General features: G+C 42.7%; 2 protein-coding genes across 3 annotated transcripts; both read right to left on the reverse strand.

Annotated features, from left to right (window-relative positions):
- Window positions 1–147: 147 nt before the first annotated feature.
- Window positions 148–5,641, reverse strand: CHCHD2 (coiled-coil-helix-coiled-coil-helix domain containing 2). The gene is made up of 4 exons (XM_049699871.1): window positions 5,482–5,641; window positions 3,145–3,394; window positions 1,686–1,836; window positions 148–444 (listed from the first exon to the last, which is right to left on the reverse strand). The coding sequence occupies exons 1-4, from the start codon at window positions 5,529–5,531 to the stop codon at window positions 434–436; spliced, it is 462 nt and encodes a 153-aa protein (XP_049555828.1). The 5' UTR covers window positions 5,532–5,641; the 3' UTR covers window positions 148–433.
- A 5,180-nt stretch (window positions 5,642–10,821) lies between these two features.
- Window positions 10,822–11,776, reverse strand: NUPR2 (nuclear protein 2, transcriptional regulator). 2 transcript variants are annotated; one of them, XM_033426257.2, is made up of 2 exons: window positions 11,302–11,776; window positions 10,822–11,027 (listed from the first exon to the last, which is right to left on the reverse strand). In XM_033426257.2, exon 1 carries the CDS (start codon window positions 11,630–11,632, stop codon window positions 11,336–11,338), a length of 297 nt encoding a protein of 98 aa, XP_033282148.1. In that variant the 5' UTR covers window positions 11,633–11,776; the 3' UTR covers window positions 10,822–11,027; window positions 11,302–11,335. The 2 variants fall into 2 exon arrangements, with proteins under 2 accessions (XP_033282148.1, XP_004269066.1); XM_004269018.4 differs by having other exon boundaries at window positions 11,330–11,770.
- Between the last annotated feature and the right edge of the window lie 12,132 nt (window positions 11,777–23,908).

Below are 23,908 nucleotides of genomic sequence, written 5' to 3' on the forward strand. Positions count from 1 at the left end.
TCCAGGCGGCCACTACTTTAATATCCAGAGACTACAGACTAGATACACATAAAGACATGTAGAGACAACTGTGTTCTTCTGCAAAATGCATTCTGTTCACCATGTGTATACCATGTGTGATTTATAACCTTATACTTAAGAGACACATTTGGAAATAAAATCACTTTATTCTAATTAATTCACAAACAAAAGCATGTTTAAGAGGCCACACAAACATTCGCCTAGCCCCAAACTCAATATCATCTCAGGGAGCTTCTATATGGTGAGAATACCCTCTTCCACTGCAATCCTGAAGCACAAAAGCTACTAATGATTGAGGAGCGGTTAACTGGTGGCTTCACACTTTATATCTTCACTATCAATTATATTTTTAATGCTAAATCAACCTGGTCATGAGAGATGATTTTTCATGCCTTCAACTGGAACTTCTTGATTAAGCTAACCCTGCAAACAGAAAAGGTTTGTTAGAAGAGCACTAGCTACATATTCTCAACAAAACCAAAGTCCTCCAAATTATGAAAGCAGGGGTGAAGCCCAAGGTTATTAGTTTCTTTCATAAGCTGTTTAAGGCTGCAACCAATAAAACTTCAACTCTACACTTTGAAGCAGAAATATAGTTACTTTGGTATTACACGTAGTTTCATCAAAGACTTCTGATAAACTTGGCCATGCAATGTCTTAATTCCACAGTTCGACCACCTATAAGGATTAACTTCTCCCCATCCCTATTTCCTACATAAATGAAGGTGGGGAATTTTGAGAACCACTAGCCCAGACCAGGGTTTTAAAACGTTTTTCTGTAAACAATCAGGTAAATACTTTTCGCTTTGTGGGCCATATAGTCTCTGTCACAACTGCTCAACTCTTCCTTTGCCATGGAAAGCAGCCATACACAACACCTAAATGAATAGGAGACGGCTGTGTTTCAATAAAATTACTTACAGAAACAGGTGTCAGGATGGCTTTGGTAAAGGGACCATAGGTGGTCAACCTCTGGCCTAGACCAATTCAGTATAAGAAGCCTGAAAAATGACTCTGTATATATTAAATATACTCTGTGACTCCATGAGAATCAACTATAGATTTATCCACAAAAACCCTTTCTAAGTTTCTAAATAAAATCTGCAGAACTATAAATAAATAAATAAATAAATAAATAAAAATGCAGGCGGGAAAATGAAAATAATCATTTTTAATAGGTGGTGAACTCTTAGATTGATAGGAGGAAATCACACAAAAACAAGTTGACTGCCAACATTCCAGAGAACCTGTATCTCTAAGTCCCACCGAGGGATTTAATAAACTTGTCTCTCTCAAACGAGGTGTGCAGAATGACAATGCTCTATCAGATCTTGTGCTCATTCCTGGCCTTTGGTGAAATCAGCACTAAGGCTATGCAATAACCACAATAAGATCTTGGCACACTAATCTATACCCGCCTAAGAAAGAATCAGATTCAGAACGTAACTGAATCTGATTCTTCCTTAAGCAGGTAAAAGCCTAAGATAATGACTAGAAAACTTTGGACCAGCTCCTTGTTAGATTATTTTTAGAGTAATGTAAACAAAATCTCCTCTAATTTGTCAGTTTAATTTATTAAACACAGTTTTATAAGGTCCAGGGGTACCATTCAGTGAATTAAGCAGATGCAAGTTCAACCATGGATTGATGTATCTATCACCTACCGTTTGCCAGTCTGCACTGTTTCAGCACCTCACTGAAACCTTCACAAAGCTTAAGGTCACCCTGGTTCTGGGCACACTCCAAAAACTGTTTCACCTCAAAAAGGCATGGGCCATTCTGCTGCTGCTGTGCCAGCTGGGTTCCCTGAGGCTCCTGCAAAGGCATAACATTCAGGACTGTTAAGAAAGGAAATCAGGGACTTCCCTGGTGGCGCAGCGGTTAAGAATCTGCCTGCCAATGCAGGGTACATGGGTTTGAGCCCTGGTCTGGGAAGATCCCACATGCCGCGGAGCAACTAAGCCTGTGAGCCACAACTACTGAGCCTGCACTCTAGGGCCCGTGAGCCACAACTACTGAGCCCGCGTGCCTAGAGCCCGTGCTCTGCAACAAGAAGCCACTGTAATGAGCAGCAGAGCAGCCCCCTCCCAAAGCCTGCGCACAATGAAGAGGAGCCCCCACTCGCTGCGACTAGAGAAAGCCCACGCGCAGCAACGAAGACCCAACGCAGCCAAAAATAAATGAATGAATGAATGAATGGAAATCAGACTTATACCCGAACAAAGAGCAATAACCACTCTTTGAGGTTTATTGGGGGAACAGAACTAGAACCAGATGCAAATTAAAGTTTCTATCTAATAACGTGGACAGTGAAAAAAATTAAAGGCAGAAAGAAATGAGCTTTAACAAAAATCCCAGTTGTCATCAGAAAGATTCATGAACAAAGATGCAAATTAAGTGGTTATCTAGGCATCTAAACACCAGTGGTTCAATGATGTTTCATGGAGGAAAAAATGGGCCTACTACAGAAAAATAGATGGATGAGAGTTTTAAGTACATTAGAAATACAGTAGAGTATACACCCATGCTCCTTAGAGGAGAAAATTCACATATCTCAGAAAGAAGGGCAGTGGCAAATATCAGGTAAGAGATGAGAGAGCACAGAGTCATCAAAAATATTTCTGAACACTTAACAAAGATTGAGGCTGAATTAGTTAAGTGTGACCATGACAAACACAACATATATATGTATATACATATATGTATATGTGTATATATTTATATTCATTCATTCATTCACTCATTCATTTATTTATGCCAGGCCACACGGCTTCTGGGGTCTTAGTTCCCCAACCAGCGATTGAATCCCGGGCCCACGACAGTGAAAGCGGCAAGTCTTAACCACTGGACCACCCGGGAATCCCCCAAAATATTTAAAATGAGGGGTAGGTGGCTGTTTGACAGTCCATCAGGTTGAACTGCCACAATTCTACTCCTTGAGAAGAAATACCATTTGTCCAGGACTCTCTGACGCTGGCCTAAGTAAGGTACTAACTCAACTGCTGCCAAATATGGATAAACCATTCTCCACAGGTGCAGACAGTCCCAATACATAAGGCACTTACAACTAACTAGGTTTTCTCATAAATATACCACCGAAGAGAATGCTGCCCCAAATCTTACCTGGTAAGTGATGTCAGGCCTTGAGGGCTCAGCATTACTTCCTCCACTGAAGCCACCAGTGATGGCATGACCCAGAGTGTGGCCGACGGCAGAACCCACAGCCACGCCGGCTGCAGTGGTTGCCATCTGGGCCATCAGACCTGGTTGCCGAGGAGCAGCAGCAGGTGAGCCAACAGCAGATGGTGGAGCCACTGCTGGTGGCTGAGCTGCGGGCGCTGGCCTGGGTGCAGTTCTCATCTGAGGCGCCCGGCTGTGAAAGAAAGGAACAGAAAGTATAAAGTTCCCACTCCCAACCAAGTTTGGAAATTGTCAACTTTTTTTTTTTTTAATAAATCCAACAGGATATTAAGTCGATGCTATATTCTTTTTTTAAAAAAAATATTTATTTATTTGGCTGTACGGGTCTTAGTTGCTGCACGCGGGATCTTCGTTGCAGCATGTGGAATCTTCAGTTACGGCATGAGGGATCTAGTTCCCTGACCAGGGACTGAACCCAGGCCCCCTGCATTGGGAGCGAGGAATCTTAACCACTGGACCATCAGGGAAGTCCCAGGAAATTGTCAACTTAAATAAACAAACAAACAAACGAAAACCCCTTGTATATTAAAATAACCTCAGGATTTCATTTTAAATTATTAAATGCAAATACTACATACATACAAGAAAACCTTACAGAACACAATTCCCTGAACTATTTACATCATTTTCTCTTTAACCTTTTACGGTTGTAATCACCAAGTATAAATGTTTTTTCCCCTGCTTTTTTTCAACCATTTCCATGTATTCACAAAGTCTATAGTATCTTTAGAGAACAGTTATTCCAACGTCATAAAAATCAATATAACTGTTAATGAGACAAAAGCCTCTACCTTCGTGGAGCTGACATCCTATTGAGGGATCAAATAAATGTTAAGAAAAAAATATTGAGAGCGAGGGCAGCATGTTGTGGCATACTGCAATTTTAAGACAGTCAAGGGAGGTCTCGCTAAGCTGGTAACAATTGAATGAACACAGAAAGATAGTTATCTGGGGAAATAAACTAATCCAATTCCTTCATTTTACAGATTAGAAAACTGAAGCCCAGTAAGTGGAAGTGACTTGCCTGAACTGTTATACCTAAACTGATTTCAACTATTTCCCATCTGTAGAACATTTGGATGCCTTCAAAATTTCACTAATATGTCCAATGTTGTTCCAAAAATCTTTCACACAGAAGATTTCTGCATTTTTAGATTGTGGTTTCCCTTCCTTTGGATAGCAGCGTCTTTCCATTACGTGAACTCCTTCCCTACGCTCCTAGCACGCAGTTTGAACACAATTCACCTTAGTCTAGAGAAGCAACGTGGTCCTCTGCTAAATGTCCTGAATTTGTCACCGGATAACTCAGGTCTAAGACCTGGCTTCTCTACTTATTGGTGGCATGACCTTGGACAAGTCACTTATTCTGAGTCTCCAGTTTCCTTATTCCTGTAAAACATGAAAATATCTACCTCTGAGGCTATCAGGAGGTGCAACTGGCAGTACATTTTACAAGTATTTTATCAACTAGAAAACGTCATGTACATGTGAGGCCTTAGTGACTGTGTCCCCTACTGCGCCGAGCCCTTAGAATGCTCACTGCTCCTGGAAGATGCTCAAAGATTATTTACTTAATTGAAATACTATCGTTTCTCCTGATTATACTACCTTGCACTTTTTTTCTTGCTATTTTTTAAAAAATTTATTTATTTAATTTACTTATTTTTGGCTGCATTGGGTCTCCGTTGCTGCGCGTGGGCTTTCTCTAGTTGCCGCGAGGGGGGGCTACTCTGCATTGTGGTGCGCGGGCTTCTCATTGCGATGGCTTCTCTTGTTGTTGAGCATGGGCTCTAGGCACAAGGGCTTCAGTGGTTGTGGTGTGCGGGCTTCAGAAGTTGTGGCGCACAGGCCCAGCACCTCCGCGGCACATGGGATCCTCCCGGACCAGGGCTCGAACCCACGTCCCCAGCACTGGCAAGCGGATTCTTAACCACTGCGCCACCAGGGAAGCTCTTCTTGCTATTTTAGACGTTTCAGCCAGATTACACTTACGAATGTCCATTTCCTTCTAGAAGTGGCCTGTTTTAACTTAAAATGGACTCTAAGTATTTTAAGTAATAATTCATGGACATTCCAAATTAACAAGTTTGCCACTAACGGGAAAACTAGCCAAACCAGCTTACGGCGACCGGATGCGGGCCCACGCCGCCCCAACCTTCGGACGCCCCAGTCCCCCGCCGCCCAGCCGCCCCGAGGCCCAGCGCAACCTCCCTCTGCGTCACGGCGCCGGCAGGGCCCCAAACCTCGCGGTAGCCTCACCTGGCCGGAGGGGCGACGCGGGAAGTGCGGCTTCGGCTTCCACGAGGCATCTTAAACGCGGGACGAAGCAGGGTCAACAAACGCAACACTCGCAGGAAACCCTGGCTGCTTCTGCGACGCGCGAGAGCGGAAGTTGGAAGGCGGGGCTGGACTCAGCGCGCGGCCAATCAGAGCACAGGCAGAGGCCTTCCTTTCGCCGACGTCTCCGCGGGTCTGAAGGTCACAGGAAGAGCAGGACGTCATGGCGGCGCCTTGTCGTGCACGGTTTACGTCAGGAGCTCGGCGCCAAGACTGTTTAGAAAACCGGAAGTGGCCGTGGTTGTCGTGAAGACCTTGTCCTCCGAGCCTAGCGCGAGTCACAACCGCTAGCTGTTTGCTTCCTAGGGCACAAGGACCGTCGCTACTACCTTCAAACGTTTGCCTTATTAACATGGTAGGTCAGCTCCAATCTTGAGTGAGTGAGTCAGAGCTCTGGCGTGATTGTCGCTGGACCTTGGGCCAGTTACTTAACCGTTCTCACCATTAAGTTACTCATTTGGGTAAATATTTTTTGAGGCACAATGTGGGCACATAATAAGACGGAAAACTTTAGGGATCGACAGAGCTGAGTTGGTTCTACTTGTATTTTGTCCGTGGATCCAGTCAACAAAAGTTAAATTCAGACAGTAATAATGCCTTACATTTATGTATTTCATACATTTTCAAACCCCTTTCATATATTATAGAATTTGTGCCCGTAATTGATATGGTATTCGTTCACTGATAATTAAGTGAGATGTTCTGAATGATCTCCAAGTGCTAGCTAGGTTCTGGAAATAGAGCAGGAAATAAGACTACCTCCAAGGGGTTTAAATTCGGGGAGGCAAGAGACAAACACCTACATAAATTAGATGGTGGTGATATGAAGCGAAAGCAGGGTAAGGGTGGTAGGGAGTTAGGGGTTGGAGAGGGCATGAGTCTTTGAAGAGGAAGTATTTGAATGGAGTCCTTGAGGAAGTGCGGAAGCAAGCCTCGTGTTTATCAAGGGTACGAGCATTCCTGGCAAAGGGAATGGCAACTGCAAAGGCCCCAAGGATCTGTGCTTCAGTGATACTTGGTGTGAAATGCTTTTAACAGTACATTTTAGCGCCTCTGCAGTAGGGGACAAGTTAACTAGTGGCATTTCATGGGGGGCTTGATGGGACCGTCCTTGGGGGTGGGGTGGGATTTATGGAGGAGAGAAAGCAGAGGTAGAACCTCCATTTATGCTTGGATGCCAATCAGAAATTCCCCCCTTCCACCAGAGGTAGCAGAGTTTAATACAGCCTTTCCAGCAACAGCAGAATGTTTGTGGAACTGAGGGGTAAATAATGCAAAAAACTTTTGTGAAAAACAAAGTTTTATTTTCACAGAACTTTTTAAAGAAATGAAAGGTTTACAAATGATAAGCCTTTGTATTCGCCTTTGGATAATTCATAAAAAGAGATGGGAGAAAGGAACTTTATTTATAAAGAACATTCTGGCACCAGAAGAGCTTAGAGTGAGCAGAGCTTTGGACAGACAGGCATGCAGACCAGAACAGAGACAATTTTAATCATACTTAGCTAAGTCACTAATTCCTAAATTGAAGAGAGAAAATTAGATGTTTGTACAAGGTTATTTTGTGATAGTAAAAGATTAAACAATCTAAATTCCTGTCAGCAGAACACAGGTAAAAAAAAATTATGGCACATTCACACAATATGCAGCTATAAAAAAGAAAGAAGTTTTTCTGTGTATTGATATGAAATGATTTCCAAGGTAAATTGTCAAGAGAAAAAAAGCAAGGGGCAGAATTGAGTATAGGGTGCTGTTTGTGAAATGGAGAGAAAAGCCCATAGTGTCCATGCATAAAATATCTTTAGCTGATAACACTGGTTGCCTTCAGGCAGTGGCACAGGGGTGAGACTTTTACTGATAACATTTTCTATCTCTTGGATTTTGAAACAGTTAATGTATTACCTCTATTCAAAAAAAAAGAACATGTAAAAAGTTAAAATGAATAGCAAAAAAGTGGGAATTGAAAATAAATAGAATTCTGCTACCTATCATTTGCAGTTTGGTGGGTTAGGTGTGCCGAAGTTCACACTTTAGTAAAATTTATATACCAACTTATTCTGTAGTGATCACAGTCATCCTCAACAAATGCAATTACAGTGATGAAAATTTGAACAACGAACTCTTGCAGGCATTGTTACAGATATTTGATACAGATATTTGGCTGAGTGGACTTTTGATGATTGCAATAAAAATTCTACTGAAATTAGGTGGTAAATAACAGAAGTTTTAAAACTGTGCAAACTCTGTTCCAGAAATTCCATGTCTAAGAATTTGAGAAAGTCATGAATGTGAAAGAAATTAGCCATAAGGATGTTGATTTAACAAAATGTATAAAATAGGGAAAACGTGAAATAACCTAAGTGTCCTGCAATATACAATTAGTTAAATAAGTTGTAATACATACATACAATGAAATGCTATGCAGCCATTTAAAATGTGAAAGAATATGTGAAGTGAGAATTATCTTCACAAAACACCAAGTGAAAGAGCAGGTTACAAAGTAGTACACATAGTATGTTTGTATTTTGAGAAAGTTCTATTATATTTTAAAGGCTGTAATTATATACATCCCAGTAGTGATGTTATTCATTGGATAGTGATTTCTTTCTTCCTTCCTTTTTTTTTTTTTTTTGGCTTGTCTGTATTTTCCAATTTGTCTACAGTGAACACACAATAATTAAACCTACATTGGTGGTTTAAAATATGTCCTCAAATTCCTTGACACTCCCTTCAAAAGGTGGAGGCTAATTCCTCTCCAGCCTCCTGAAAGACCCTGAGTTAGAATCATCCAGCTAAGCCACTCCCAAATTGTTGACCCACAGAAACTGAGATAGTAATTTGTTACACAGCAATAGGTAACTAATACACATAACTTCTACAGTGAGCATATTTAAATTTTAAAAGCTCTAGTATCTAAAATGAGCAAAATCTAGTTAGAACATCTTATAGTGTTGCTTTAACATAGCTCATGTCTGGGTATGCTGTACTTCACAGCAGGAATTGTGTAGGAACTGAGATGTTTAAGACATTAAGGTCCATACACTGTAAATGCAGTTTTTTCTTTGGATAACTAAGACATCGTTATATGAATATAGTGCCTTGCACATATCAGACAAAAAAGAATGAATGAATGAATTAAACTGTTGATCTGAAAGTACAGAATACTATAAAACAAATGGTTAAGTGGTGTTTATATGAAGTTCTAAAGGATTTTAAAGGAATGGACATTCAGTGTGGATGAATGCTTCTGGGAGAAAGTGGCACTTGGTGCCACTTTCAGTTAGGTGAAATTAGTTTTAGAAAAATTAAAATTGTAAAGGGCACACTGAGTAGCACAGCACAGATTCAAAGGAAGAAGCAGAATTGAATATGGTGAAGTTAGAGGACAGAAGACATGTGTCACGAACCAGTGTGTTTTTGGAAGTTATGAGAAACAAACCTAAGAAAATCCAATAGATGGGGACTTGCCTGGTGGTCCAGTGCCTTTCAGTGCAGGGGACGCGAGTTCCATCCCTGTTCGGGGAACTAAGATCCCACATGCTGCGAGGCAACTAAGCCTGCGTGGCACAACTAGAGAGAGAAAACCCACATGCCACAACTAGAGAGAAGCCTACGCGCTGCAAGGAAAGATCCCATGTGCCGCAATGAAGATCCCATGTACCACAGCTAAGACGCGATGCAGCCAAAAAAAAAACCCAGAAATGCAATAGATGATTTGCAGCACAATATAAGGCATCTAAGCTTTTTGGCCTGCAAGGTTAGAGCAGCACTGAGGATCTTTATATTATTAAAATGGTCTTCTGAAGATTAATCTGGACATGTCTGAGATATAGCAGAGGGAGACCAGGGGTAAGGAAAAAAATCCTGAAGGCTAAGACAGTGGTGATGTGGACATTATTACTAATTATTTGAGTGCCTATTGTATACCAGGCACTGAGAGCTTTACGTGCGTTATTTCATTTATGCCTCACAAGAACTCTTGAAATAGGTACTGTATCATCCCTATTTTATAGGTAAGGAAACAGATGCTTAGAGTTTAAGCAACTTTCCCAAGTCCATACAGGTGTTTGACTCCAAAGTGAAGACTCCTACCATACCACACTGCCTGAATGTTGGAGACATTTTAAAATAATGAAGTGAGTGAAAGAATTTAAGACTTCCTTGGCAGTTCAGTGGTTAAGACTCCGCACTCCCAATGCAGGGGGCAAGGGTTCCATCCCTGGTTGGGATACTAAGATCTTGCATGCCGCATGGTGCGGCCAAAAAAAAAAAAAAAGGACTTCGTGACTAGAGAGGAAGGAGAAGAGGGATCACGTTCTGTAAACTTAAAAATAATTACCATTGGGGCTTCCCTGGTGGCGCAGTGGTTGAGAGTCCGCCTGCCAATGCAGGGGACGCGGGTTCGTGCCCCGGTCCGGGAAGATCCCACATGCCACGGAGCGGCTGGGCCCGTGAGCCATGGCCGCTGAGCCTGCGTGTCCGGAGCCTGTGCTCCGCAACGGGAGAGGCCACAACAGTGAGAGGCCCGCGTACCGCAAAAAAAAAAAAAATAATAATTACTATTTATTGAGCACCGGTTATGTGCCAAGCCCTTAAGGGTGTCACATTTTATTTATTTTATCTATAATCCTGTTTGGCGAGGTAACCCAATATTATTCCCATTTTACAAATGCAAAACCTGAAGCATGGTGGAACTTGAAAGTAGCTACCACTCAGAAGTTTGCTGAATGCCAGATTGATGAACACCCATAGCTAGGATTAAAATTCAAGTTGCTCCTTCCAGAACACCACCCTTCTCCCCCAACAAAGGACTCACCGCTGGGCGCAGAGACCTGACTGAATGCAGAGTGAAGAGAAAGAAGAGGGACCCTGCCATACTCTGCATAATTTTTAAACTATAACCCTAGTTCTTGGACATGGAGTTTGTGGGTGGTTCTGAACCACAGAAGGATGTCTACAGTTGAGGAAAACTGTGATGCTGGGAAGAGTGAATGTTTTTGAGTATCTGTTATGCCAGGTTTTCTAATTAGCTGTATGACCTCTGGAAAGTTACTTGAGTTCTGTGCCTCAGAATCCCGTCCGTAAAATGGAGCTAGCATTCGCTTCAAAGGATTGCTGTGGGGTCAAAGCGCAGAGAATTCCTATCTTTGTTCTGCCCACATTCGTCTTTGTGACGTCTTCTTTGCAGATAAGAACTCAAATATTTGTGTACTTGAAACAAGTTACCACAGCAACTTAAAAAAAACACCAGCAGAGTTAAAATGCCATTCTTGCTGCTCTTTTAATTAAAAACCCTAAACAGGCATACCCACTTGGATGTTACTTAACAATTAGTGAGGAAAAGATACTGAACTTAAGCGATGTCGAAAAGAAGTTCTGTTGACCAACATGGACTGTTCCCCTTAGGACCGGAGTTATAGCTGGAGTCAGAGAAAATACTTTTATCAGGTCCTTTGGGTATGGGTATCCTGTTGAAAACCAGACAAAAACAAAAATCAATTCTCTTTAGTCCGTGCATAAACAATGGAAGTAAATCCCTTACTTGTATTTTTAGAAAGATGTTTTCTGCGTTTCCTAGCCCCTTCTACCCAACTAAAAAATTCCAAAAGGTAGAATTTTAACTGCCGCCGGGAGACAGGCTGGGAGTTTAGGGAGCCCAGCTAATGACTCGCTACGCGGGGCAGCCTCAGGAGGGGGCGACTGTGCCCCGTTCGAGTCGCAGGGGGCGGACCGGAGCGTTACCAGGGCGCTCGCGCGGGCCCGCACGCACCAGCACTCAGGCGAGACGGGTGCGCGGCCGGGGCTGCAGCTGGCGCTGGCGACGCTTGCGCTGGCCGTTGAGGAGCTTCTGCGCGATCTTGCGCTCGTGGCCGCCGGGCACCCGCCAGTTGGTGCGCAGTTCCCGCTCGCGCCGCGTCCGGCCCTTGCTGCGCCCGGCCCCGCAGGCCGGGAAGTCGCGCAGGTAGTAGTAATCCAGACAGTCATAGAGCTCCTCCTTGGAGCCAACCAGCGGCCACGCTTCGGGTGGCGGCAGCTGGGCCTGACCCTGGACACCAGGAAACGCCAAGTCCATCGCGCCTAGCCTCAGGGTCTGCCGCTCGCGCGCCCGTGCGCGCAAGTTTGTGGAGGCCCCCCCCAGCGCTTCGATTGGCTCCGCCGAAGGGGGCGGGGCCTAGGGCTGACGTCACAGGACCGGGAAGGTACTCAGCGCTAGGCCTCTGCGATCTGGCACCTGGAACCATGATCCTTTCCTCCATCCCGGCCTGTGCGCCGCCTGAGCAAGAAGGGTATTTGGCAAAATTAGACCAAACACTTGTTTATGTCGGTCAAAAATGGGAAATTATCCAAGTATTAAGTGTCAGGGAGCTGTGCATTACTCCGGCGGACTTTTATCAGCATTGAACATTTTGTTAGGCTATTTGATGACAGGAGTAAGTGCTCAATAAATGATGCAAAGTGAAAAATGAGCTTCTGAAGTAATATCTCTGGTATCCCAGTAATATATATTTAAAACATGTCTGGAGTGAAAGGAAATGCGGTGGAATGCTAAAAGTATTTCTGGCTGGTAGGGACATACACACATTAGTTCTTTTTTCCTTTCCACAGTCCACGTGTTTGATAAGGGGTACGAATTAACTGTATTAAGCGAGCGAGCGATTAAGAAGGGAAAGTCACCCTGCCTGGTGCAAGGCCGGGAACCGCGTGCAATTTCGGATTATCAGCAGGTGCCCAAGCCCTGCGGCCAGGGGACGCTAAAATTGTGGTAGCTTGATGCGCCGGCAGTTTTGGGGTGAGGGCCGAGAGTTGGGAGCGGCCGCGCGGGGGAACCAGCGCGAGCCCAGCGTCCCACCCGCCAGCCCCGGGTGCGCCCAGCCCCGCGGGCGTTGGGGGAAGGATGCTCCCCGAGAGCTGCAAAGGCGAGAGGAATCAGGCCGACTGGCCTACGCTCAGAAAAGTCCAGACCTACCTCCTCGCCGAGGGCAGCTGCACAGCTGAGCAGGAGTCATTAACACCCTGCGGCACCCGAGGCTCTGCGGTGACTACCCGGTCTAATTACCTAATTACTGTCTCCGTAAACGCTGCTCTCAGGGAGTTATTGCGAAGAATGCCTTTGTTTTGGTTTGGTTTAACTAGCGCAGATAATTCTCTTCCCAGGAAAATTGCATCTATCCCCTCGGGGATTTTCTTTTTAATAGATCGAAAATAATTCAATACTTTAAAAAAAAGTCCTTTTCAGGTATTTGATCTTGCTGAGTTTCTGTCTGTGACCAAGTTGCCAATTTGAGTTTTTTTCCTGCTCTCTGAAGTATCCCTGGTGGGGCGTGGCCTACATACCACGCTCTGAGGGCAATTTTGTTAGTTCCTTAAATGAGCAAATCCCAAGAGAGAGTTTTTAATAAAACGCAGAGAGGATTTTCTCTTCCACCCACGTGTCTTACACCTGCTACTGGGAAAGAGAAGCTAATATTTATCCCTCTACCACCCTCCCACACATCATCTCTTTTAAAAACTCTCTTTAGAATTTGTTATGAAAATATTCAGACCTTCTCAGAAGTGAAAATAGAACAAAGAACTCCCGTATCCCATCACATGGATTCAACAATTATCAAGATCCTGTCAGGTTTGCTTTACCCCTTTCTGTTTTGCTCTGCTGCAGACCTTATGTCATTTTACTCCTGTATATCTCAATATACAGCTCTAAAAAACTAGACTTTTTTCCATAACCTCAATGCCATTTGCATACTTGACAAAGTCAACTTGGCCCTGTTATCATCTAAAACCCAGTCCAGAATCAAATTTCTCTGATTGTCTGAAAGACAATAGAAAACATACAACTCAGAATACATACAGAATCTACACATGAAATTTTCTTGTATGGTGTTTAAGTCTCTTATAATCTAGGGTGGGCCCCTGCCCTTTTCATTTTTTCCTGTCATGGCTTGCTGCAAAAACTGGGTCAGTTGTCCTGTAAAATGCCCCACTTTGTGGATTTTTCTGTTTCCTTGTCGTGTCATTTAACTTCTTCCTCTCTCTCCCATATTGTGTAAATGGAGGTTGGCTCTAGAGGCTAGGAGGTGATGTGTGTTGGTATCACACCAGGAGACCCGCAATAGCTCATGGTCCCAGTTTCAGTGATCAGTAGGCTCAGGTGGTGACAGCCTGCCCCTGCAATTGTATAGTTCCACATTAAGCTTTTATCTAATAGTTTCAACCATAGTTCATTGCTTTATTTGCTGTTTTGTTCATCTGCTATTATCTCATTAGGGGCTGTGAAATGGTAATTTTCTAATTCAATCCTTTCTTCCGACTTATTAGCTAGAATTCTTTCCCTCATGAATTTAGACTCTTTGGTTACCCTGATATATCTTTTTTCTTCCAGTTTTATTGGTATATAGTTGATGTACAGCACTGTATAAGGTGTACAGTGAAATGATTTGACTTAATACTTCATGAAATGAGGACCACAGTAAATTTAGTGAACATCCATCATCTCATATAGATACAAAATTGAATAGAAAAACATTTTTTTCCTTGTGATGAGAACTCAGGATTTCCTCTGTTAACTTTTGTATATCATATACAGCAGTGTTAATTATATTTATCATGTTGTATGTTACATCTCTAGTACTTATTTGTCTTATAGCTGGATGTTTGTATCTTTTGACTACCTTCATCCGATTCCCCCTCCCCCCCATACCACTCTCCCACACATTACCACTAGACCTGTCCTACAAGAAATGCTACAGGGATTCCTTCAGGTTGAAATGAAAGGACACGAGACAATAACTTGTAGCCAGATATAGACATAAAGATCCCTGTTAAAGGTAAATACATGGGCACATATAAAAACCTATTGTTGGGGCTTCCCTGGTGGCGCAGTTGTTGAGAATCCACCTGACAATACAGGACACACAGGTTCGATCCCTGGTCCGGGAAGATCCCACATGCTGCGGAGCAACTAAGCTCATGCGCCACAACTACTGAGCCTGTGCTCTAGAGCCCGTGAGCCACAACTACTGAGCCCACGTGCTGCAACTAGTGAAGCTCGCGCGCCTAGAGCCCATGCTCCACAACGAGAGAAGCCACCACAATGAGAAATCTGCGCACTGCAACGAAGAGTAGCCCCCACTCGCCGCAACTGGAGAAAGCCTACATGCAGCAAGGAAGACCCAACACAGCCCAAAATAAATAAATAAATAAAACCTATTGTTATAAATTTTTTTGTAACCCCACTTTTAATTTTTCACAGGATTTAAGAGACAAATGCTACAGTAATCAAAACATGTAGTACTGGAATAAGGCAGACATATACACCAATGAATCAGAATAGAGAACCCAGAAGTAAGCTCTTGCATATATGATCAAATGCTTTTCAACATTTGGTTCTGGGTAAACTGGATATCCATATGCAAAAGAATGAAATTGGACCTTTACCTTACATCCAATACAAAAATTAACTCAAAATGAATCAAAGACCTAAACATAAGCTCTAAATCTATAAAACTCTTAGAAGCAAACATAGTGGAAAAGACTTATGACATTGGATTTGGCAATGATTTCTTGGATATGACACCAAAAGCACAGACAACAAAAGAAAAAATAGATAAATTAGACCTCATCAAACTTGAAAACTTTTGTGCATCAAAGAACACTATGAAGAGAGTGAGAAAGCAACTTATGGAATGAAAGAAAGTATTTGTAAATCATTTATCTGATAAGGGTTTAATATCCAGAATATATGAAGAACTCCTACAACTCAACAACAACCAAAAAACAACCCAGTTTAAAAGTAGGCAACAGACTTGAATATACATTTCTCCTTTCCTAACCTTCCTTGCCATATTGATTTCTAGCCCCCTGTGGTACTCCAGCAGCTGTGATAAACAATATGGGGTCTGTGCCAGTTACCAATTTATTGCCTTTTGGCTCCAAATTCACCCTTCATTGCTTGCTGTGCAAAAATTGGTGCTGGACCATTTAAGTATTTTTTTCTTTACCAGTTGGCACAATGTTAGTCTTTGTGAGGTGAGGGCTCCGGAGAGTAATTGCAGGAGGAAGGGGTTTCCTTTCTCATTCTAATGTCCTCTTTCAGCAGGCTCCTGCAGCATGCATGGGTTCCTTAATGCTCAGCTCCTGCAGTGCAGATGGCTTCCCCAGCACCAGGGTTCTGCAGCTCATGTAGCTCTTCCAGAGCCCTGCTCCTGCAGTGACAGTGGCCAGCACCACCCAGCCAGTAGTTTTCCCCTGAATCCTCCCATCCTTGGTTGCCTTTGTGTCAGGGTGCCTCCATTGAGACACCTCTCCAAGAATGACTTTCCTTGACACCCTAGAAGGTAGGTTTCTGGCAAGTTCTGGAGGGCAAATTTCCAGCAACTACCATTGCTGTGTAAAGCTCAGCTTCTCTGTACACCGGTCCCAAATCTCAGACACAGAGTTTTGGGTAAAGTAGAAAAGGATAGCTTTATTACTTTGCCAGGCAAAGGGGGACTCCTGCCTGGAAAAACTATGTGTCCCAACCTGGGAGGATTTGATGAGGGGTTTTACAACGATGGTTCAAAGGTGGGGTCTCTGACAAGATTAGGGTGAGTGCGCCCGCTTGCACTCCCTTAATCTCGTCTCAGATGGTGGGTCTCCTAATCTGGATGAACTTCTCTGGTTCCTTTCATCTGACCTCAGCTGGTTTCTTGCCTGCTCCTCCCTTGATGAGCAACTGTTCAAATCTGCCCTTTGGAATTCCAGGAGGGTCATGGAGACTGGAGTCTTGCCTATAAGAAACAGGGGACAAAAGGGCCTCTATACCTGGGAGCCTCACAGGGCCTCTCTCGGTTTCACCACTGGCCCAGCATTGAGCGACTTCTGTGCCATCCAGTTACCCGCAGCTGTGTAACTCTCCACAAGGTCTGGATCTCAGCCCCGGTCCTCTACCTTAGCTTAGGGGGTGATGGGTGCACCTTACATATGCCAATCCTGTATCCTTTAGAGTTCTCTTTACTTTTTGGCTAGCAGCCAATCCCACTTTACTCAAATGCCCTATTATAGTTAACACTTACATGTATTAAAATTTCGCTGTTCAAATTGCTGTGTGGCTTCCATCTCCCAATTTGACCCTGAGTGATACAGGGTCTCTGCCCAACACAACAAGGAAGAAGGACACCCAGTCTCTCACCATTATACAATATGGTGTGCTACTCCAGTAGTGGGACAGAGTATTGGAGGTAGTGGGTAAGAAGATGCCTAGAGGGTCCATGAAGACTGAGAGAATTAAGCTGAAAGGATGAGGAGGGGATCAGGGCACTCCAAGTTCATCATTAACACCTCCTCTTGTCTTTCTTCCCACCATCACTAAATCTCTGAGTTATATCAATTCTATCTCCCAAGTCTGGTCCATGCTTTCCACCCCACTGCCGCATCTCATGCCAGGCCATCATCGTCTCTGCCTGGTTTATCGTGAGGGCCCTCTAATTATCGTCTTTGCTTCCACCCCTTGTTCAGCCTGTTCTCCACAATGAAGCCAGAGAGATTTTTCTAAAAGACAAATGTGAGTCCTTGATTAAAAACTGTTGGTCTCGCCCATTCCCCCAAGGACAAAATCTGACTCATTTGGTCACAAGGTTTGGAAAGATCTGGCCTCTGCTCACCTTTTCAGTTTCATCTTGTGCCACCCCTCCCTGTATTCTTACTCTCCAGCCACATGGAATGTTCGTTTCCTTAGGAACCTTTATTAGTACTGTTCGCTCTTCCAGGAAACCCTCTCCCTACCACCACCTTCACCCTTTCACTCTCATCTTTGCTTCCTTAGCTCATCCTTAGCCACAGCTAAGATATCTACTCGGAGGAGGAGACTTCCCAAACCTATCTTTCTCTGATCTGGCTAGGCGCCCCTTGTGTATATTTCAGTCAAACCCGGTACTTTTCTCATAATGCTTATCACAGTCTGGTAACTGTTAACATGTATGTCCCCTCACTACTATGACATGAAATTCATACTTCGTGGCAAGAAAAGAAAAATTTAAACATAAAAACTTTTCTCTGCCTTTTGGCCTCCTCTCTCCCCTCTAGTGTGCATTGTGTATCTGCATTATGCATCGACCAAACCTCCCCACAGGCAGAAATACCTGCTCAGCCATAAAGAGCAACATTCTCCTAGCACCAACAAGACAACTCCTTAAAAGATAACATTCCTTCCTGATTTTGTAAGGGGTCACGATGACCCACTACTTTGCACTCACAGATCTGGATTGTGTAAACTGTCAATAATACATCACTTAATGTACAGCCCCTTCTCTCAAAAAACTTACATAACTGCTTTGACTTCTAATGGGCGGAACAGTTCTTGGAGCTTTCTGAGAGGCTGTTCTCAGGTTATAATCCTCAATTTGGCTTGAATAAAATTTTCCATTTCTTACATGGACTGATTAATTTTTTGTCGACACTACACTACAAGCTCCATGAGGACTGAAACTCTCGTTCACCCTTGTTTCCTAAGCATCTATTAATATTATAGTGCATGGTACATATTAGGTGCTCAATAAAAGTTGGGGGGAAAAGAATGAACCAGCAAAGATAACAGGGAGAATGTGTGAAAGTATGTCATATAAACAGAGTGTAGGGACGTGGGTAAGAGTGGCTGGACCTGAAGGGCCCTGTAATTTATACTGAGCAATTTGTACTATAAAATATGAATCAAACACCCCACATTGGCTGCTGGTGATTGAACTGGGCTTCCTGTTCATACATTTGGTTTGACCAGCACAGTTTTAAGAACCTTTGAATGTGTATGCCTTTCAGTTTGCCACAATTCCCACTGGTCCCCACATTACATGGGCCTCCTTTCCTCATTGAAGCTGGCTGCCTGCCTCACTGAGATCTGTGTTTGCTATCCCTGCAGATGGATGGGAGGTAATTTAAAGAGGGAGAGGATTTAAAGAGGGGGATTTAAGATATGAGTTCTAGAAAGATAAATCCACCCTCAGTGGCGGTGTGCTTTGAGGATTCCTCGGGAGAAGTGAATTTGTTTCATTCAAAGAGCCCTGGGAATAAAGGTAGACTCAGAAAATCAGAGGCATCAACCACATTTTGAACAGCTCACGTCTTCAGACTGCTAAGTTGGCCGTTGCCGGGCTGGGTCCATCCTCTCCTGTTTGCTTTCTGAAACACAAACTGCCCTGATGAAATCTGAAGTCAGAGCTGCAACATTGACTCAGCATCTGCCATATTGCAAGGCCTCGTGCCAGGAGCTGTGGGGGGATATAAAATGTAAGGGGAGGCTGGAATATAGCATCTCCTAGGGTATATGGCAGCCGTGGCCACACAGTGCCCCACAGAGACGGGGGTTGGTGCTGTTAGGGAAAACTGGACTTGCCTCTTGGCAGGTGTGGAGCCAAAAGTCACAATCAAGCCACAGAGCGGGAGGAGGACTTATTACTTGCAGCAAGTAAAGAGAACACTGGAGATCTTTCCCAAAGCAGTGTGTCTCCCCAAAGAGCAAAATTGGGGAGGTTTTAAGCTAAGGGTGTATACATATTCATGAAGGGGCTTGGGCTGTCCACAGAGTCCAAGCTGTAGTTGATTTAAGTATCAAGGGTCAGAAAAGGTCAACATCATCATCCCTTAGGTTTCAGCTGATCTGGTAGTTGAGTCCCTAGGGGGGTTTAAATTCTGCAAAACACCTCAAGAAAGTGCTTCAGGCTAGTCTTTACCATTGAAACAGAACTTAGAGTCTTTACAACTGATTTGTTATCTTTGCTATTGTTTCTTCTCCTGGTTGATAACAGTTTATTCTTTTGTTCCCCTTCTCCTACAGTTTCCCTACATTTACATCTTGAAATATTGTGTTACGCTTGTTATAACTGATGAACCATATTGATACATTATTATTAACTAAAGTCCAATATTTTATATTAGGGGTCACTTTTTGTGTAGTACATTGTATGTGTTTTGAAAATTTGTCCCATCATTACTGTATCATAGAGAATAGTTTCGTTGCCTTAAAAATCCTCTGTATTCCACTCTTTGTCCTTCGCTCCCTTTCCCCAACCTCTGACAAAACTAAAACTCCCGGAAAATAACATAGGTGAAAAATCTTGGTAACTTTGGGCTTGGTGATGACTTTTCAGTTACAACACCAAAAGCATGATTCATGAAAGAAAAAATTGATAAGTTGGACTTTATTAAAATTAAAAACTTAGGGACTTCTATAGTGATCCAGTGGTTAAGATTCCATGCTCCTGGGACTTCCCTGCTGGTCCAGTGGTAAAGAATTTGTCCTGCAATGCAGGGGATGTGGGTTCGATCCCTGGTCAGGGAATAAGATCCCACATGCCGCAGGGCAACTAAACTTGCGCGCCACAACTACTGAGCCTGCGTGCCTCAACTAGAGAGCCCGTGTGCTGCAAACTACAGAGCCCACGTGCTCTGAAGCCTGCATGCCACAACTAGAGAAGAGAAACCCCGCACGCCACAACTAGAGAGAAGCCTACGTGCCACAGCGAAGAGCCTGTGTGCGGCAACAAAGATCCCGTGTGCCACAACTAAGACCCGACACAGCCAAAAAGAAAAATAAATAAGTAAATAAAAGATAAATTAAAAAAAAAAAGGCTCTGTGCTCCCAATGCGGGGGCCTGTGTTCGATCCCTGGTCAGGGAACTAGATCCTGCATGCATGCCGCCACTAAAAGATCCCGTGTACAGGGAACTCTACTCAGTGCTCTGTGGTGACCTAAATAAGAAGGAAACCCAAAAAAGAGGGGATATATGTATACACATAGCTGATTCACTTTGCTGTACAGTATAAAATAACACAATATTGTAAAGCAGCTATAGTCCAATAACAATTTTTTTTTTTTTTTTTTTTTTGCGGTACGAGGGCCTCTCACTATTGTGGCCTCTCCCGTTGCGGAGTACAGGCTCCGGATACGCAGGCTCAGCGGCCATGGCTCACGGGCCCAGCTGCTCCACGGCATGTGGGATCTTTCCAGACTGGGGCACGAACCCGCGTCCCCTGCATCGGCAGGTGGACTCTCAACCACTGCGCCACCAGGGAAGCCCCAATAACAATTTAAAAAACAAAAATAAAAGATCCTGCGTGCTGCAACTAAGACCCAGTGCAGCCAAACGAACAAACAAATAAATAAAACATTTAAAAAAATGAAATGAAATGAAATGAAAAACTTGGACTTCCCTGGTGGTCCAGTGGTAAGACTCCGTGCTCCCAATGCAGAGGGCCTAGGTTCAATCCCTGGTCGGGGAACTAGACACCGCATGCACGCTGCAACTAAGAGTTTGTGTGCCGCAGCTAAGACCCGGTGCAGCCAAAATAAATAAATAAATAAGTAAATAAAATAAAATAACTTTAAAAAACCATGCATTAAAAAAATAATATAAATTAAAAACTTAAGCTCTGTGAAAGACACAGTTAACAGAATGAAAAAACAAGTCACAGACTGGGAGAAAATCTTTGCAAAACACATATTTGATAAAGGAGTGGTATCAAAAATATATTTTAAAAAATCTCTTTTAAACTCAACAATAAGAAAACTAACTTCCTGACTAAAAGTGGGCAAAAGATCTGAACAAACGCCTCACCGAAGAAGATATACAGATGGCAAATATGCATATGAAAATATGCTCAACATCATATGTCATTAGGGGATTGCAAATTAAAACAGTGAGTTACCACTACACACCTATTAGAATGGCTGAATTTCAAAGCACTGACAACACCAAACATTGGTGAGGATGTGGAGCAACAGGAACTGTCATTCGTTGCTGCTGGGAATGTAAAAGTGTACAGTCATTTTGAAAGATAGTATGGCAGTTTCCTACAAAACTAATTGTAATTTTTAAGTTGGAAATCAAATATATAACTTGTTTGAGGTAAATAGTACCACAAGCAGATTTTCTTTAAGAGCCAAACAAATCTTTAAAAGCAAGTATCAATATAAGACAAAGCTTCTGGTATAGGATCAGTAGTAAAAAATAATGATGTATGAGTACTTGGATAATGAACCCACTTTGCAATAGCACAACTTTAGGTATATACTGTGGATTCTCTATAGTTCAGAATTCTGAAATATACAACAGGCTGATTGTCCCTAAAGAAAACTATTTTTAAAAAGGTGTAACTTAGGTGTTCTTGTATTTGACCAACTCCATCTAAGTTTAGATGTGTTGAAGGACGTAGGTTAGTGGTTTTCAAAGTGTGAGCAAAGGGGACCCATGAGGTAAAAACCATTTTAACAACAGTATTAAAGACATTATCTGCCTCTCACTCTTGTTCTCTCATTAGTGTAGAGTGGAATTTTCCAGAGGCTACATGAAGTGTGATATCACAACAGATTGAATGTTGATATGAGAATCCAGCTGTCTTTTATTAGTCCAGACGTTAAGGAGATATGCAAAAATGTAAAATGAGTCCACTTTTCTCACTAGTGTGTTTTTTTTTGTTTTGGAAAGTATAATTATTTTAAAAATACTTATGTCAACCTGTAATGGTTTTGTTATTATTTTGTAATGAACAAATATTTTAAAATTCTGTCTTGGGCTTCCCTGGTGGCGCAGTGGTTGAGAGTCCGTCTGCCGATGCAGGGGACACGGGTTCATGCCCTGGTCCGGGAAGATCCCACATGCCGCGGAGCGGCTGGGCCAGTGAGCCATGGCCGCTGAGCCTGCGCGTCCGGAGCCTGTGCTCCGCAACGGGAGAGGCCACAGCAGTGAGAGGCCGGCGTACCGCAAAAAAAAAAAAAAAATTCTGTCTTAATTTCTAATATGGAAACTTTTAATATATATAACTCATGCAAACAAAAAGTCTTAGAGATCTTCATAAAATTTTAAAATGTAAAGGGATGCTGAACGTCCAAAATTTGAGAACCAGTAATTTAGCAAGCCATGTGCAACTTGCTACTTGATGTATTTAAAAAAAATAAGGTATAGGATAGTGATAGTGAGATAAAGAAGAAAAACATAGGGCTCCCCTGGTGGCGCAGTGGTTAAGAATCCGCCTGCTAATGCAGGGGACACAGGTTCGAGCCCTGGTCCGGGAAGATCCCACATGCCGTGGAGCAACTAAGCCCACAGTACCACGATTACTGAGTCTGCGCTCTAGGGCCCGCGAGCTACAACTACTGAGCCCGCATGCCACAACTACTGAACCCTGCGCTCCTAGAGCCCGTGCTCTGCAACAAGAGAAGCCACCAAAATAAGAAGTCCACGCACCACAATGAAGAGTAGCCCCTGCTCGCCACAACTAGAGAAAGCCCGCACACAGCAACGAAGACCAAATGCAGCCAAAAATTAAAATTAAAAGAAAAAAAAAAAAAGAAAAACACAGAGAAGTAAGTCCTAATGACTACTCATGTATATTCTTTTGACAACAAGAAAAAAAAAAGGCAAATAATTTTGCACAGGAACTTTAACACATTCTGTACAGTGGTCTCACTTTGCTGACATCATTTATACAAATTCTTCAGTTTTTTCTTGACTATTATTATCAATATCTGCTTCCATGATCATTTAATCAATCTTCTCATGTGTTAACTTTTCTTGAAGGTGTTTTATCATGTGATATACTTATGTCGCACCAACACGGACAGTGTCATCCTTATAAAACACAAGGAATGTTTCTCTAATTTCTTTTTTATGTTTTTCATTTTTCTTGTCATCATTGTCAGAAAGTCCAGAAAGTCAATTGTACTATTTCCATCACCATTTGTTTCATTAATTTATCCTGAAATTTTGCTTCTAGGGAATTTTGCCCAAGAGGCCTCATTACAGTCTCCAATTTTTTGATGTTTGTCACCATCCTTGTCAAATAGTGGAAAGCTTCTCTCAATTCTGCACTCTGCTTTCCCTTCAGCTGGTCAACCATGCTGCCAGTGCCATTTGTCTTCAAGTGACAGTCACACAAACGTTCAGTTCATTAGCTCCACTCAGACTCTCTGAAATACTATTACTTCTTAATGTTTATATGTTTATATTTATACATATTTTGAGTAAAACTTACATGGAAAAAGCTTCATTCGCTATTTTTTAAAATTTATTTATTTATTTTAATTGACGTATAGTTGATTTACAATGTTGTGTTAGTTTCTGGTGTACCTCAAAGCGATTCCCTCCCCCACCTCATCCTCTTTCTTGGCAACCACAAGTCCATTTTCTATGTCTATGAATCTGTTTCTGTTTCATAAATAAGTTCATTTGTATCATTTTTTTAGATTCCACATATAAGTGGTATCATATGGTATTTATCTTTCTCTTTTTGTTGTTTTTTTAAAAAATATTTTATTTTATTTATTTTCTTTTACTTTTTTGGCTGCATCGGGTCTTCGTTGAGGCGTGCGGGCTTCTTTCTA

The sequence above is a fragment of the Orcinus orca genome, chromosome 16 (assembly GCF_937001465.1).
Source record: "Orcinus orca chromosome 16, mOrcOrc1.1, whole genome shotgun sequence".
NCBI classification, from domain to species: Eukaryota; Metazoa; Chordata; class Mammalia; order Artiodactyla; family Delphinidae; genus Orcinus; species Orcinus orca.